Source organism: Mustela nivalis, assembly GCF_964662115.1.
Source record: "Mustela nivalis genome assembly, chromosome: 2".
In the NCBI taxonomy this organism is placed as follows: domain Eukaryota; kingdom Metazoa; phylum Chordata; class Mammalia; order Carnivora; family Mustelidae; genus Mustela; species Mustela nivalis.
Window position 1 is genome coordinate 160,052,258 of NC_139021.1, and position 16,388 is coordinate 160,068,645.

The 16,388-nt window shown below is 58.9% G+C and overlaps 1 protein-coding gene and 1 long non-coding RNA gene across 3 annotated transcripts; both read left to right on the forward strand.

The window, feature by feature from the left end:
* Window positions 1-1,149: 1,149 nt before the first annotated feature.
* Window positions 1,150-7,499, forward strand: TLX1 (T cell leukemia homeobox 1). 2 transcript variants are annotated; one of them, XM_082719038.1, is made up of 3 exons: window positions 1,150-1,970; window positions 3,989-4,226; window positions 6,422-7,499. In XM_082719038.1, the coding sequence occupies exons 1-3, from the start codon at window positions 1,391-1,393 to the stop codon at window positions 6,642-6,644; spliced, it is 1,041 nt and encodes a 346-aa protein (XP_082575164.1). In that variant the 5' UTR covers window positions 1,150-1,390; the 3' UTR covers window positions 6,645-7,499. The 2 variants fall into 2 exon arrangements, with proteins under 2 accessions (XP_082575164.1, XP_082575165.1); XM_082719039.1 differs by having other exon boundaries at window positions 4,025-4,226.
* A 4,079-nt stretch (window positions 7,500-11,578) lies between these two features.
* Window positions 11,579-13,903, forward strand: LOC309860357. The gene is made up of 3 exons (XR_014309325.1): window positions 11,579-11,991; window positions 13,555-13,645; window positions 13,823-13,903. It is a non-coding gene; the product is annotated as an uncharacterized lncRNA (long non-coding RNA).
* Window positions 13,904-16,388: the final 2,485 nt, after the last annotated feature.

Sequence of the window (16,388 nt, forward strand, 5' to 3'; positions counted from 1 at the left end):
ATAAGACCAGAAACAGATCCCAGAGCTTGGCTTCTTTGAGGGAGCAAACCTTTCCCTACTGAAGAGGGAAAAAAGAGAGGAAGCAGAAAAAGGGAGCTTCCTCGTTCTCTCCCAGGCGCTAAGCCAGTCAGCCACAGGCAAAACTTTAATTAAAAGGCCTCTGTTTGCCGGGATGGATTGCCCTGATCTTGGTCCCACCAAACCCAGCCCCCACAGTCTTACATCCCCCACACCTCCCTCCCAGGATTCCAAAAGTAAGAAAATAACTCCCTCCCCTCATAGCTATCCAAGGGTTCCTTGTTTGGAATAGCCAGCGAGGGCTAGTTACTAGGTGAAAGCAATCTAACTGAATTCACTCACATGCTGTGGGAACTACTTCTTGAGGACTCTGTTTATTTAAAAGGAAAAGGGTACCTTGAGGCATGGGCACCCTGGCAGCAGGCCGGGAGCCAACTCCCTTGACTTGTGTTTGCCTCTCAGAAAGTCTTCCTTTCCTCAGTTTCTCTAAATAGGCTGAGTTGGGACAGTTGTTGATTTTTCCAACAATATCTAGCCAGTTGCTCCTAGCCCTGTGTTTTTTAAAAAAGGGCAAGCCTGAACTCACCTTCCTGCCTCAGGGGTCTGGGCTCCATACCTGGGGAGTAGACAGTCTTCTACTTTCTAACAAGCCAGACTTGAAGTTTGGAGTAAATCCTCTTGTTGGCGGACAGGTGCTTCCCAGCCGAGACATTGGGGAGGTTCTCCGGTAGCTCACGGACACCCTTCCCCAGAGGCCTATCAAGTCGGACCTCTCTGGCCCAATTCAAAGTGGGGAGACTCCTGCCAGGCTGGGAAAAGGTCTCTGTCCTCCACCTCCTTGGGTGCGTCTGTTCATAGGTCTCTGGGAATGGCCGCCTCCTGTTCTTTTTCTCCTTTTAAGTCTCTGAATCCCTTCTCTCTCTTCCTGAAACTACTTCTCCGAGCCTCGGTCTCCGTCCCTCTGTGTCTGGCTCCTGCATCAGTCTCTGCTCCCGGCCTCCCTCTCCCCCTCTCCGCCCCTCCCCCCGCGCTGTCATTCACCCCGCTCCTCTCCGCGCACAGCCAATGGAGAGACCCGGCCGAAACGGCTAGGCTCTCTCGCACCGGGCTTTTTCGCCCGGTGATTGATGTCCCAGAGTCAACATCTAGCAAGCAGCCGGAGAGGGGAAGGAGCAGCCAGAGAGGGGAAGAATACGGCGCCCCCTCTTCCTTCCCCTCCCCCCTACTTTAGCCCTCCGCGCACTTCGCCTCCAAGTCTTCGCGCAGCCAGGAGCCCCTGCCGCCTCGGCGCCCCTGCGCGCTGCCCCCCCGAGCCAAACACAGCAAACGCCGCCGCCCAGGCCCCCCCGCGGGGCCGGGGCCGGGGGCCAGCATGGAGCACCTGGGCCCGCACCATCTCCACCCGGGCCATGCGGAGCCCATCAGCTTCGGCATCGACCAGATTCTCAACAGTCCGGACCAAGGCGGCTGCATGGGGCCCGCCTCGCGCCTCCAGGACGGAGAATACGGCCTTGGCTGTTTGGTTGGAGGCGCCTACGCTTACGGCGGCGGGGGCCCCGCGGCCGGGGCGGGGGCCGGGGGCGCGGGGGCCTATGGTGCTGGCGGTCCGAGCGGCCCTGGTGGCCCGGCGAGCGGCGGCGGCGGCGGCGCCTGCAGCATGGGCCCGCTGGCTGGCTCCTACAACGTGAACATGGCCTTGGCGGGCGGCCCCGGTCCCGGCGGCGGCGGGGGCGGCGGCGGCGGCGGCGGCGGGGGGGCCCTGACCGCTGCGGGAGTGATCCGGGTGCCGGCGCATAGGCCGCTAGCCGGAGCGGTGGCCCACCCTCAGCCTCTGGCTACTGGCTTGCCCACCGTGCCCTCCGTGCCTGCGGTGCCGGGTGTCAACAACCTCACCGGCCTCACCTTTCCCTGGATGGAGAGTAACCGCAGATACACAAAGGACAGGTTCACAGGTGAGTCCGGCCCGCGCGCGCCCCGCCTGGCCGCGGCCCGGGCTCTGCGCTACCTTTCCCCTGCCCGGTGGCTCCCCGCAGCCCCCTCTGCGCACCAGGTTGCCCTGGTCCTCTCGGCGGTTCCCCCAAGTGCAGCCGCCCGCCGCCACCTTTCCACGCTCGCGGAATCGCCAGGCTCCAAGAGTTCTCCCAGGCTGAGCCCCTCTCCGTCTCTCCCGCAGGACCCCTACTCTGAAAAGCTCTCTCTGATCCCCTCTCGGAGTCCCTGGGCTCAGTCAGGCGGAGGGAAAGGGGGATGTAGTTTCGGGACTACCTTCAACCGGCATTTGGGGCTCGGTATTCTTGGAGAAAGGGGCGCGATGTGAACGAACTGTTTCTTCCGTCCCGGCCAGCGTTCTCTGGCTGAGACCGCGAGCCCCAGAATCCGACGCAAGGAGAGAACAGGTTCCCCACCTCTCTCGTTCCCTGCACACACACACGCACACGCACACCACTTCGCGCTCGGAGCTCCAGCGCCCTTTGCGCTTGCCGAACCCAGCAGAGGCCCCGAGCCTGAGTAAAGCAGCAGAGCTACCGGGCCCTTCTTCCCGGACTGCGGGCATCGTCCAGGTCGGTGGCAGCGTGAAGCTGAGCTTCCTGCTTCATATTCGTTCGGTCCCGGCATGGCGTCCTCTCCTCCGGGCCCAGCCCTGTTCCCTCCAGTGTGAATAATGCACAGGCCTGGCTGGCGATCGATCCGCCGCGGCCCAGGGACAACTGCTGGGACGATTACGCGTTCCGCGGCGGTGGCGCGGCCGGCTGCGGCCCTCTGCGCTGCCAGCTCCGCGCCTTCCCCCGTCCGCCCGGGCTCCCTCCGCTCTCGCTTCCGCTCTCGGCACTCGGCACTCAGCTCTCATTCACGAGCGGGCCCCTTTCTCCCGCCTCACTTCCCGCCGCCCCTTAGCATTCCTAGGATCCTGGATCCTCCCGCCCAGGCCAGCTCCATTGCCCGCTTAGAAGTAACCACGAGTTGAACCTGGGTTCCTGGCCGGGCGTTAGAGAAAGGAGGCGGGAGGTACGGGCCGCTGCCGATGGCGACGTGGGACTCCCATGGGGCTCGGGATCCAGGCCCAATGGTGGAAAGGAAATAGGCAGCTTAGAGCTACACACTCAGCTAGGCGGCCCCAAGTCACCCCAGGCCCCTTGCTCCTGTTCTGGCCTTGGAACCTTGGCTCAAGCTAGGTCAGGGGAAGGGAGGGAGGTGTGCAGCAGAGGCTACAACCATTCTGCTCTGGGCCTTCAGGAAGGATCCTGTACTCAAGGGACCCCAGTCCCCAACCTTAGTTCTCTCAGGTCTGCTGCCCATTGCACTCCCCCAACCCAGGCCAGGCCAGTCCTGAAGGGCTATAATGGAACCTCAGCCCAGAACCTGCTGGTCTTGGGTCTCTAGCGAAAGGCGTTCCACTGAGGACCTACAGCCACAGTACACCCTAATCTTCTTCAGGCCTGAAGAAGGTTCTGAGGAAATGAATGTCACCTGTGTTGCTATGTGTCCTGTATGTGTCTGCCTGTGTGCCTGCCCCTGTGTCTGTGTGTCAGACGGGGTGTATAGATCTAGAATTTGCCCCTGTGGTATGTGTGTGTCTTGTGGTGGCTCAGGTCAAGACCCAGCCCCCCACCCTTGACCAAGCACTGCCTCTTGCTGCCTGGGGCAGTGGGGGCCTGCGAACTTTAGCTCGCATCAGACGGGCCCTCAAGGAGACTGGGGAGGCGACCACGTCTTTTCTGGCTGAGCATGTGGGAGCCCCGGGCTGCAGAGGCTTCCGCGGCGGCGGCGGCGGCGGCGGCGGCGGCGGCGTCGGCCTGGCGGGCGGGAGGGGGCCCTTTCCCGCCGCGGGCTTGGAGCTGGGCTGACGGGAGGATCGCCGCCCCGCTCCTGGGGTCTAGCCGCTGCGCTCGCTGATCGCGGGGAGTCGGGCCTGGGACGCCTCCTGACGCTCTGCTGCTTGCCTCTGCCGTCTGTCTGTCTCCCGCTCCAGTGGCCCTCTCACCCTTCACTGTAACACGCCGTATAGGTCACCCCTATCAGAACCGGACGCCCCCCAAGAAGAAGAAGCCGCGCACGTCCTTCACGCGCCTGCAGATCTGCGAGCTGGAAAAGCGCTTCCACCGCCAGAAGTACCTGGCCTCGGCCGAGCGCGCCGCCCTTGCCAAGGCGCTCAAAATGACCGACGCGCAGGTCAAAACCTGGTTCCAGAACCGGCGGACGAAGTGGAGGTGAGCGCGCTGGACGGGCAGCTCTCTGCCCCTGGGTCTCTCTTGGGGCGCTCACACCCTCCTCCGCTCGCCGGCTTCTGATCAATTCCCTGCTAGGCTCGCGGGGAACGGGAATCAACTGAGGCCGTTGCCGGGGGCGAGGCTGGAGAGCCCCGGCTCTGTTTTACCGGAGGTTTCTTGACCTTCTGGCCGACACACTCAGTGCTGGTGTAGACGAGGCTGGTCTCCGCTGCTGCTTGGGGAAATGGCGGGGCGGAGCACAGTCCGTGCAGTTCGGGCTTTGGGGATCAGTGAGTCCTAAGGGACATTTTGTTTCTGCAAAGTCGCGTTAACAGAGATGCCTACTCCATCCCGGAGACTGGAGGTGGGATGGCCCATGCCTTGTTTCTGCGCTCCAGCCGGGGTTCCTGCTTGAGCCGTCAGGCTCCAAACCGCGGGCCTGGGCCCTGCTGACTCCCTTCTCCCCAGGCGCTCCGCAGGGCGCTCACACAGCCAGGCTCCCCACCCTGGGAGAGGAAAATCAATCCGCACCGGCTGTGGCGGGGTTTTGGAGTCCCACTGCAAGGGGGATCAATTAGGAGCAGATGGGTGTTTGTGTGTGAGAGAAAGAGGCACATTTACCCTTCTCCCGTCACACACCCACAACCACACTAACCCCCCCCCCACACACACACATACATTTCTCTCTCTCCCTCTCATAAAGCGTCCCACACTCTTCGGCAAACTAACTCCCTGCACCCACCGGTGCTTTCTCCAGGTGCCTCACTTGCACCCCTACACCCTCCTGCACATCTGGCCTGCATACTCCGTTCCACACAGGAGAAAAAGTTTCTCGATAGCTCAGGCCTCAGGGGGGAGAGCGCGGGAGAGGCCAGGCAAAGTCCATGGCTCCGCGCGGGGTGAGCCTAGAGCTGGAGAAAGGAATTGGAGTTTCCTCTTTTTCTGAATGAAAGCAAGGAATCTGCCCGCCATTCCACGTTCCTGGCCACAAAGAAAGCCACTGCCCCCCCCCCCTCCTTGCTGGCACTGGGGAAGAAATGGGGGTTGGCTTCAGATCTCTGGAAGGCTAAAGGGGTAGTGAGGGCTAGCTGAATAAGGGTGGGGCACTAGGATTCCCAAGGCCCCAGCAGGCTGCAGCCTAAGCAAGGGGAGGGAGCAACACAAGTCCCTGGAAGAGAGGGGCACAGGGGAAGAGAGTAGCAGGCAAAGGGAGGGGAGCCGGCAAGGATAAATAGCCCACCCCAGGGAGAAAAGGAAAAACCAGGCACCTTAAGAAGTCTTAGGATAATAAACAAAAGCAATGGATATGATTAAACCTCCACTTCCGTTTCAAATAAATTCTCTTAATTCTGAGAGAACGAAGGAAGTGTGGGTGAGAGAAAATAGGAGATAAAGACACGATGCCTAAAAGGAAGAAAACCAGTCAGGCCATTTGAAATGCAGGACCGAAGGGTAAGGCGAGAGACAGAAAGACACACGGAGCAAAAGGCAAGAAGGGGCGCTGGGAAGGAGGCCGGCGTCCACCGCTGGGAGAGGCCCTTGCCGGCTTCGCGCGGCTTCATCGATCGCCTACAAATTGCTTCTGGAGGCCCCCGGGACTCCCATTAGGTCTGTCCACCTTAGAGACAGACGTTTGATCTCAGTTGACGGGGTGGGGGGGGGCATTAAATGGAATAAGTGAGTCATTGCCTCCCCGGGCCACCTCGGAGGAAGGCGGCTGGTCCCGTGGTGGGAGTCCCCGCAGGGCACAGGGCTCAGTGCAGGAGGCAGGAAGCCTGCAACAGGATCGTAGAGAAAAGGGGGAGAGGAAAAGTCAGGCAAGGCAGCTCTCAATCCGCTGGCCCTTGTCTCTGCCCTGGGCTGGTGGGGAGGGTGGGGCGCCTCAGGCTTGGGCCAGCGGAGCTGGGGAGAGGCGAGGTGCCATCCTACCCCTAGTTGTGCCTTCCTAGGCTATTGGGAGACCGGGAACCCCAAATGCTTTGGCCTAGCAGATTTTCCCACAGCTCCCCCGGGATACCTGCGCTTCATTTACTTTTGGGGTTTCCAGTCTTTTTCGGAGTCAGGACCCTCAAGATAAGGGTGTGTGTTAAAGGGCCCCAAGCCGGAGCTGGGAGCTGTGAAGGGAGCAGTGCTCCTCCAGGCTACTTCCCCGGGAGCACACCGGGAGCCTGGGTAACGGCTTGTCCCCGGTGCAGGCGGCAGACCGCCGAGGAGCGGGAGGCAGAGAGGCAGCAGGCGAACCGCATCCTCCTGCAGCTGCAGCAAGAGGCCTTCCAGAAGAGTCTGGCGCAGCCCTTGCCCGCCGACCCGCTGTGTGTGCACAACTCTTCGCTCTTCGCCCTGCAAAACCTGCAGCCGTGGTCCGACGACTCCACCAAGATCACCAGCGTCACGTCGGTGGCTTCAGCCTGCGAGTGAGCCTGCCTGCCCCACCCCACAGGAACCCGGGTCCAGCCAAAGGGTTGCTGAGGCTGAGACCCAGGACTCTCTCCCCCTCCCGCTTCAGACTGCACGCGGGAGGGGAACGCAGTGCCCCTCCGCACTGGCCTGGGCGCTCCTGCCCACCTTGTTTCCTCTTTGATGGGGGAAGAAAAGAGCGCAGGGACGGGGACCTCTTTCCAGATGCCTAAGTGGTCCCACGCCCTCTGGAACTGTTCAGAGTCCTTTCAGTTTGCGTCTATTTTATTTTATTCTGATTTTAAAAGTGGGATTGAGAGAGGCAGAGGAGGTGGGGGAAGAAGAGCTCCTGAGGTCCTCAGAGGAGAGCATGAGCTGTCATTTGAACTTGCTCTGGGGAGTCCCCCTCTGTATCCCACTCCCCATCACACATGACACCCCAAGGTCCGCCCAAAGGTGACTTCACCGTCCCTCCTGGTGTCACCCACAGTCAAACACAGAGGACCTGTGGCAGAGTGTCAGGCACCCGTGGGGCCATAGCCTTCACACCCTTAACCCTCACTATCAGGCATAAGCTAGGGGCGACCCAGCTTCATTGTCAACAGCATGGCACTTCTCACAAACACAAGGCTACGGCCGCACTGTGACACACTATCCCACACACAACAACGCCACGACCTGCCAGGCCCTCATCACACGTCCTAGCCGCACCCAGGTACGCACAGGCAGGTTTCACACAAACTCAGCCTCTTTCTCCAGATCCTGTTCATAGGGGAGCTTAAGTTATGCACTTATAAGGTGTTTTCTGTGTAACCATTTTATAAAGTGCTTGTGTAATTTATGTGAAAAAAAAAAATAAAACCTTCCGGATCCGGAGTCAGGGCTGCCTGCTCCTTGCCTAGCCCGGCACCCTATAGCTATTTGGATCTGGTGTGAAATGGCGCTGGGGCAGCTGCTGGTGTTCTGTGCTGCTGCTGCGAGAGGGACACCTGGGGCAGGCTGGGGAATGGGGAGGGACAAACAAAGAGAGGGCAGACCTGAGGAAAGGAAGGAGTGCTAGGCTCTCCTGGGCCAGCTAATGCCCAAGAGGATATACTGTCTTTGGGTGTGAGGGTTACAGGCTTGTGTTGTGTTTGTGATGGTGTGGCCAATTGGGATGGTACAGATAATGAAGGTAATAGTGTTTAAGCGTGTCACTGTGTTTGCAATTATTGGAAGCTCTTGTTTCTGCTTAAATTGCAAATCGAAACTATCACTGCACGCATGAACTTGCAGTGGTGTGTCTGTAACCGTGTGTGAATGTGATTGTGTCTTTTTGGGTAATTGTGATCACCCACCTGTACGTGTGTGACTGTGTATGATTTCTGTGCTGATGTGTGTGAGTGTACCTATTCATTTCTCCTCGTGAATCTGTTTTTGTGTTAAATGTGTGAATGTTTGTAATTGTGAATCATCTATAATTGTACAACTATCATTGTATGTGATGTGTCATCGTGTGTGACACGTAATCGTGTGACATGCAATCTCATACACGAGATGTGTATGTTACCTATATATGTGTGTGGCAGTATGTAATGGGGGAGTGAACTGGGGGGAGTGGGGATCATTGTGGGTGACTTCTGCAGTGAGTGTGTGTATGATTGACTGAGTGGGTGTAACGGTGCAGTGCTAGTGGGGGGTCTGAAGTTGGCTGTACAGATACACTGGGGGTAGTATACCAACATCTGCTAGGAGTTCCACATTTCTAGGCCCTCACCCAGCAAGCCACACAGATTGGAGCACAGAGACTCAATAATTGGGCCAGGATTCTCTGTGGTGCTCTAAGTAGGACTTCCCACTCCCAGCACTAGCCTGGCCTTGGAGAGATCTGTATAAGCAACTTCCCAGGGACCTCCAGGGAGGTCGCAGAGTACGCTAGGCAGGAGAACAGCCACAGTACACAACACTCCCTTTAACATCTAGTCCCCCACCTACTAGACCAATCTCAGGTGCACAAAACCAACTTGGGCCCGCTTTTCTGGAAGACGCTAGGTGGTGGAGGGTCTAGGGACATGTTGTCTTGGGGGAATAAAGTTGGGGGGGGTAGGAGGCTCTTTCTCTGGGATGGCAGAGTGAGAGAACTTTCTGGCTAGAAACTAGAAGTGAGTGGGTTTGGGTCTTGTTTGGGTATACAGAGCTGTGTGTACCCAGAGGGGCTGGGGAAGTCACAGAAAGCATCAGACACACTGTCCTTCATCCCTGCCCAGGCTGCCATCCTGGACCTGATCTCCCAGAGGGGGACAAAGCACGTCAGCCTCTCACCCCCGGAGGCCCAAAGAGAAATGTGACTAGGAGGGGCAGGGCTCATCCATCTCTCATCCTTGGCCCCCATGGAGCCTGATCTTCTCAGAAGAGGATTCTAGGTCCAAAAGTCTAAGTCTGGCCCTCCTGCTCCCACCTCCCAGGCCCAGTGGGTGAGAGCCCTGACAAGCTGTGTTGGTCGTGGGGAGAAGGTTCTGGCCACAACACTGGGTCTGCATGGGTCTGCAGCTGGCCTCCCTTCTATATCAGTTCAAACAGGAGGATCTAGCCAGGGAGAAATCTGGACATGGCTTCCTGGACCGGGAGAATTTAGTTTCCTCTGCCTGAGCAGGTCTGGCATATCCCTCCTCTCCCACGGGGACTGGAGCCACCTGGCCTACACCTTCTCTGTGTGGCACTGTATCTTCCTCATTTGTGCCTCCCAGCTGTAAGATTCCAGAGTCTCTCTGAACCTCCCCAGAGACTGGAGCCTTCCTCCCACCTCCCAATCCCCAGGATCCCTCCAGAGGTTGCTGGCCCTGGAGGCTGCTGGATACTTTCTATCCATAGACCAGATGAGGAGTCCCGGCAGGAGTGCAGGGCCCGCTACCCAGAACAAACAAGACCCCCAAACCGGCCCCAAAGTCCAGGCTTTACGCCCAACCCCTCATACCCTCTTACAACACAAATTGTGAACAAAAAATTGTGAGCAAAATTAGGCATCATACACTCCTCCCAGAAATACCTCCTGCTCCGGGATCTTCACAAACAGGTAGGGCCCACCCACACGGACGAATGCCCCCTCCACCCCACTGCTGTAGAACCCCGTCCAGCTTGTCCGGGCCTCGCGTGGAAGTGGGCATTCGGCAGGCGGGGATCCCCAGCCCTGGGGCCGCTCGCCCACGGCTGGAGTCCTCCCGGCTCGGCGCTCCGGCTCCCGAGGTACGCGCTGGCTCTGGGCGCTCGCGGGCTGCAGGAGGCCCGGGTCGTGCTCTCTCCCGGGGGCCCCTCCCGCGCTCCCAGGCCCTTGGGCGAGGCGTCCCAGCGGTGCCAGACTCCCCGGGGTACCGGGGCTCCCGGCGCTCAGGGGCCGCGCACGACCTCTCTGTCTCCGCCCGGAATTCGTTGGGACCGAATCTCGCGGAAACCCGGGTTGGCCGAGAGCCGCTGCAGCGGGGAAAGGCCGGGACGGCGGCGGGGCCCGCCGGGGGTGGGGGGGGACAGCTGGACTCGCATACCCTGTCCCGGGTGGGGCGAAGGCTGGAGGGGTGGGGGCTGCGAGGATCTCAGGGCCAACTGCCCGCAGTCGGAAGCTCGCAACTCCGGGCCTGCCACCGCGCCTGCCGGAAATGGTCGGTCTCTGTTCAAAAACAGAAAAGGAATTCAGTATTTGAGTAATTGTGTGGAGAGGTGCGGAACGAGAAGAGGAATTCACGAACCTGTCGGAGCAGAAAGGCCCTCTTCCTTCCTTGGCTTGAGTGAGTCGACTGCACTGACCAAATTCCGCCGTGGCTGAGCCCCGAGCGCCGGCCTAGACTAGGCACAGCCCCGCGTGGGGGCTGAGTGGGTGGTGGCCTGCGGGGCCCAGGAACCCAGGCCGGGCTGGGGTCCGAGAGGCCCGTGCTGTGCCGCCGGTGGTACACAGAGAATCTGGCTCAACCTGTTAGCTATAATAGCGGCTTTGTGCCGATCTGCGTTCGGGGGGCTGTGTGGGCATGGCCTGAGCCCTGCCTTGTGACGCCCCTACTATGGTCTCAGGTGTTGGGTTTGCCTTGGGCCCAGGACTCAGGAAGGCATCCTGTTTATGGTGGGACTTGCAGGTGGGCAAGATATGTGCCAGGTGTATGAGACTACTAAGAGGGACCTCCCTCCGGCTGTGCAGGACTGGAGATGTTAGTATATGGAGGGGGGGGTGGGCTGGGGCGCTGGGGCAGCCTTTAAGGCCCCCAGCCAGATGTGGGAGGAAACCCCCTCCCTCATGCTGGCTCCCCCTGCTCTCCCCACACCCACCTTCACCCACTACTCACTCCCACGCAGCCCTGAGACTCTTGCTCCCTAATCAGCTCAGAGTTTAACAGGCCGCTGCTCAGGCAACTAACAAGGAGTTACTTTCGCTTTTCCCGTGTGGCTCGAATCTGCTGCCCAATGCCAGTCCTGGGAGGCCCCTGGCACTACTCCCCTGCACCCAGTCCTGGACTCCTCATCCTGGGGAGCCACATAGGAACGGATGGAGCAAGAGCTAGAGCCCATTTGGATTTTCCAAGGAGCTCAGAGCTGCGTGGTAAGATGGTGTGTTCGATGGAGGGGGTGGGGTGGTGAGTGGAAGGGGCAGTGGGGTACCCGTGTTGAGTTGAGGGTACTCACATCTCACAGCCCGCATCTATGTGTACAACCTCACAGAGGGCCTCCCACTGTGCAACCCCTGGGCCGGGAGATGTTGCACCAGGGGAAGGAGCTACAGGTGTTTGGGTGCTAGAAACGCACACACATAGTCTCCACTGCCTGCATTCTCAGTTCCCTCAAACTCACGCCAGTCTGGGCCCCACTAAGCTCCTTGGGACAGTTACCCCGCAGGGCACTGCCCTTCCCCTTCCCCGCCCCTCGTCCCCTGCCGGGAGGGGGGAGGCTTAACTTGCCTGCTGGGGATTTCCTAGCCCCGTGCTTCTGTTGCCAGCCCTGCAGCTCCTGTGGGTGAGGACACCCCAAGACGCTGAGGTTGGGCTTGGGGGTAGCGGGCCGCCAGGGATTCCAGCCAAAGACCCTGGCCAGGCTCAGAAGGTCCAGCGGTCGTCGCTGCCTCCCTGAAGCCTATGGAAATCCGGCTTCCTTTTGTGTGTGAGAAGGTTGTTAGGGTTCCGGGGAAGCAACAGGGGTGCAAGGTCCCCACTGCTGCGTGTCGCCCTAAGGGGCGCTTTGGTGGGAGCTCCTCCCGCCCCCTCATTTCCGCCCTGTAGTCCCACAGCCTACAGATTTTCCCTTCCTTCGGGAAGAGTCTCAAGACCCAGAAGCTGGAAGAGGCGGCGGCGACTCGGCAGCTACCCAGAAGTGGGAGCCAGCGTTAAGGCACCAACGCAAAAACGCAGGACGAGTGAGTTCCGGGCGCCCTCTAGGGGCCGCATTGGGAGAGGCGCCTTGGAGCTAGGGCCGTGGGAGCCTGGGTCTGGGAGGCCCTTGGGCGCGCTGGGGCGGTGCTATCAGCCGTGGTAGAAAATAATAACGATGATAATATTAAAGATTTTATTATTTACTTATTTATTTGAGAAAGAGAGAGCGGGCGGAGGGTCAGAGGGAGAGGGACAAGCAGACCCCACGCTGAGCGGCGAGCCCCACACGGTCCATCTCAGTACCCCCAGATCATGACCTGAGCCCAAGCTGGACACTTAGCGGACTGAGTCACCCAGGTGCCCCAATAACAATAGTAATATTAATAAAAAACAGTATTGAGTGCTTGCTGTGTTCAAGGCACTACACTAGGTTTTAAAAGTACTAATACATTTCCAACAACCATCCTATGAGGTTAGTGGTATTTTCATCCCACTTCATAGACAAGGAAAATGGAAGACCAGAGAGGCTAAGCAACTACAAGCCTAAGAGCTTGCAGTTGTTAATAGGGGCAGTATCCCAACTCCGGGTCTAACACTAGAGCCAGGGTCTCTGCGAGGGGGATGGCTGAGCCCAGGGGTGTGGTGGATTTGGGAAGGACTGGAGGTGAAACAAACCAGCCTCCTCACAGGATTTCTCGTAATGTGGAGGCTCTTAGCCTGGAGATCCGCTGGGAAATTACCTCCTAAGTCTCTGGAAAAACCACCTCCAACCCACGCCAATCCACTGGGCCTCCTTCGGCTCTGACTGGCTCCTCCACCCCTTAAGGACCCATCCTGGAGCACTGCCAGGCCTGTGAGACCTCCTCCTCCTTCTTCCCCATACTTGTCCAGCACCCATCGTCTGGGCCTTCCTAGCCAGGGCTTGTTTCCTCCCAGGAGCCCTCTAGGATTAGAAGGAGGTTCTCTGCACTTCCACTTCCTCATCCTCCCTTTTCTGGGTCAGCAGGGTGGAAGAACTCAAACAAGCAGAAAGTTAAAAATAGAACCAAATGAATCACCCTTTATTAGACAAAGGAGTGGAGAACCAGGAAGAAAAATCCTCCCTCTCCTTTTCCATCAGTTCCGTGCAAAGCCTATAGCTCTGGGCTGGAGAATGGGGGAGCAGCTTGGGGTGGGTGGGAGTGTGCAGCCTGAAGTTCAGAGAGCTGGCATGGGATTTATTTTGACCGTTTGGACAGTAAGGCTCAGTCAGAATATGAAAAGAAAAGAGAACATGGCCTTCCCTTCTTCCTTGCCTCCTCCAGAGTTGTGGGGGGTGGGAGTAGGGCAGTGTCCCTGAGGAAGTTCTTTTATATACATTGTAAGGTGTATTCATTTATTCTTTAAAGCAAGCTGTGTGCCCAACATGGGTTTGAACCCACAACCCTGAGATCAAGAGTTGCATTCCTTACTGACTGAGCCCCCGGGGGCCCTTTTATTTGTGTGCATGTATGCATGTATGTAAGCTTTATGCCAGACATGGGAAGGTGTATTCATATATATATATATTCTGCAAGTCTCTTAAACTTGAATGTGTTGGACTCACTGGGGATCTTGTTAAAATGCAGATTCTCATCGATCACATCTGGCCTGGGCTGGCAGCCTGAATGGAGAACAAGCTTCAGGTGCTGTTGATGCTGCTTTTGGAGGATCAAGGAGGTAAATTATCACCCTTTGTCTGAGATCTAATCCTGGGTTCTCAAATTTGCCTGTCCCATATGGCCTACAGCCTTATTTTATTGCCTAGGAGTATTTTTCCCATTTTATTTAAAGAAATGAAAAATATAGACATGATTGATACCCCTTCTGATAGGTTTTTAAATGCACTCTCCCCAGAGTCGTCTGGCGGCTCAGTCAGTTAAGCATCGACTTGATCTCAAGAGTCCTGAGTTCAAGCCCCAGGATGGCCTGGTCGCTGGGTGTGGAGCCTACTTAAAATAAATAAATAGATAGATAGATAAAAATAAATAATCCCTGTCCCCTAGGCCACACTCCTCACCTGCTCCCAGTTAGGGAGCGTCCTGCCCCTTTCCTGTAACCTACAGTAGCTCTCTCTGATCTCCTATTTCCTCTCCTTCTGCACCAGTCCCTCTTTCTAGAATCCTATTTACTCCTAGGCGGGTGCTGGGATGGTTTTGGATATCCATCTAGGTTTTGAGCTCAGCTTCTCTGTTTCCTAACCTCGGGCAAATTAATTAAATTTTAGGAGCCTACCGTCTGTTCCCCAAATTACAGAGCCAACCTTTCCCGGATTACTGAAGGGATTAAGGAGATAACTCAGGTAAAAATTCTTGGCTCTTGGTTGGTATTCCAGGAAAGGTGCAGGGAGCCCCTGGATGGCTTGACCTGATTTTTCTCGGCACCAGTCAGGGTGGGGCGGTAGGAGGCAGGTCCTACCAACTGCAGGGGCGCCGCCCTCCCCACCTCATTCCCAGACTCTTGATTTCCCTGGGAAAGTGGGAGTGGAGGCAGCCCTGGCCAGGGGCTTTCCCTCCTCAGCATCTGAAGGAGGCGCTATTGTGTATTAAGTCTTCTTCCCGTCTCTCCTCTGAGCAAGGAGCTGATTATCCAGTCCCCACTTTCGGTGGGGGTGGAGAAGGAGCTGGTACCGACCCTGCCTGGCTGGCTGGAGACCCGAGGGAAGGAACCCTCAGTGGAGACCCACGCAGCCCTAGAGCCCTCCCCTTCCCCCAGGCGCCTGGCAGGGGTGGGGTCGTTGCAGAGCAGGGCTCACCACTTCCCAACCACCCCCCCTCATACACCCCTCCACGGGAGTGCACAAGCACACAGTGTCACTCAGCCTGGGTCTCATGCTGAGACCCCGTGTCCACACAGGTCAACAGTCGTGTTTTGTGTCTAGACATTTACTGCCTCATTCCCCCGAGAGGTCTTGGTTACACACCAGCTGCTATTCCAGATCTCATTTGCCTCCCGTCCAGGCAAACGCATGATGGCGTGCATTCACCCCTCTGTTCCTAGGTGGCCATGTGGCCACCCCTCCTCCCCAGGGCACACAAGCTTCGGGTCGGATGTGGTAGGTTCGCAGGAAAACGCTCAAGGGACCCTGCCGCCGTCTAGGGGAAGCCAGCTCCAGCTCTCTTGGCAAGCTTGTTCGGGGGCCTAGGCCTGGGAGCAGATCACCTTGGACCTATTTCGTATCCACAGGCTTGAACTTCCTTCCCTTTCATACCTCAGGCCAGAAACTGGGCTCTTTCGGGTCAGCAGAGGACCGAAATGGGGTGGATTCCGCTCTGGGGTGGGCAGGAAGAGAGGGAGAAGACAGTTTATTAAGCCCACAGAAGTCCCAGATCAACTCTGCGTTAATTACCGTCCCAGGGGAGAGTGAGGAGCTGGCCTTCCACGGCGGGCACGCCGGGCACGCCGGCACCGGCCCGCGAAGGCTCCTCCGGCCGGTGTTCAGGGCTGGTGGCACGGGCGGCCTAGACCCGGTGGGAGAGGCTTCTTAGGGCCGAGGAAATTGGAGGGGCGGCGGTGTGGGAGAGATGGCGACGCGTTCGCATAGGCCATCGGCTGAAGCAGCCGGTCTTCAAAGGCATGGGAGCCTCTGGTTCCACAAACCGAGCAGAACTCCCAATTCAAAGGAGGCCCCCGCAATCCCTGCGCCTTCTGCCCTGGGGTGGGCTCCACGGCCCCTTCCACGCAGCAGTGTCACTTCCTCGCTTGTCACGAGGCGTCACCCCCAGTTCACGGGAGCCCAGCGAGCGGCCCCCTGCCAGGAGCGGCCCCCGGCGTGGGGAAGCTCTGCTCGCGCCGCCGCCTCCCGCGAGTCCAGGCCCGGAGCTCTGCCGGGAAGCTCAGTGAACGATCCAGAAGCGTCCAGACTGTGGGCCCGGACAGCAAAGGACACTCGGGCAGGGGTCGCCGAGTTGGGTTGCAAACGAGAAATGCGAAACGGACGAGAGACGGACGCTCATTCTGAAGCCCGGCGGGCCGTCGGGAGGAAGCCGCAGCGTGCGCCCGCCTTCTGCTTCCGACCCGCCCGCAGCCTCGCGCCCCCCGCCGGCTCGGGCCGGGACACCGCGGGCCGCGGGAGCTGCGGGCCCGACTACCGGAAGAATTCAGCCAACCCGGCCGTTCTCTCCGCGGCGAGTCCCTGCGCTCCGCCGCGGGAGCCCTGGGAGAGAATCCCGCCGCCCGGCGCGGGCGGTCCTGGGCTGCGGCGGGTGTCCCGGGAGGCGGCGCCCTGGGGCCGCGGCCGAGAAGGGCTCGCGTTCTACTCCTGCGCTCCAGCGACCCAAGTTCCAGGCGGCACCGGTCTCTCGAGACCGAGAGGGCGCGGCTCCCTCGCTTTTTCTGCCGGCTCCGGACCGCCCCCCCCCCCCCCCACTCTCCTCCAGTATTGATGGGAAAGGGGCGCCGAGCCGTGCCCGGCCCCGCCCCT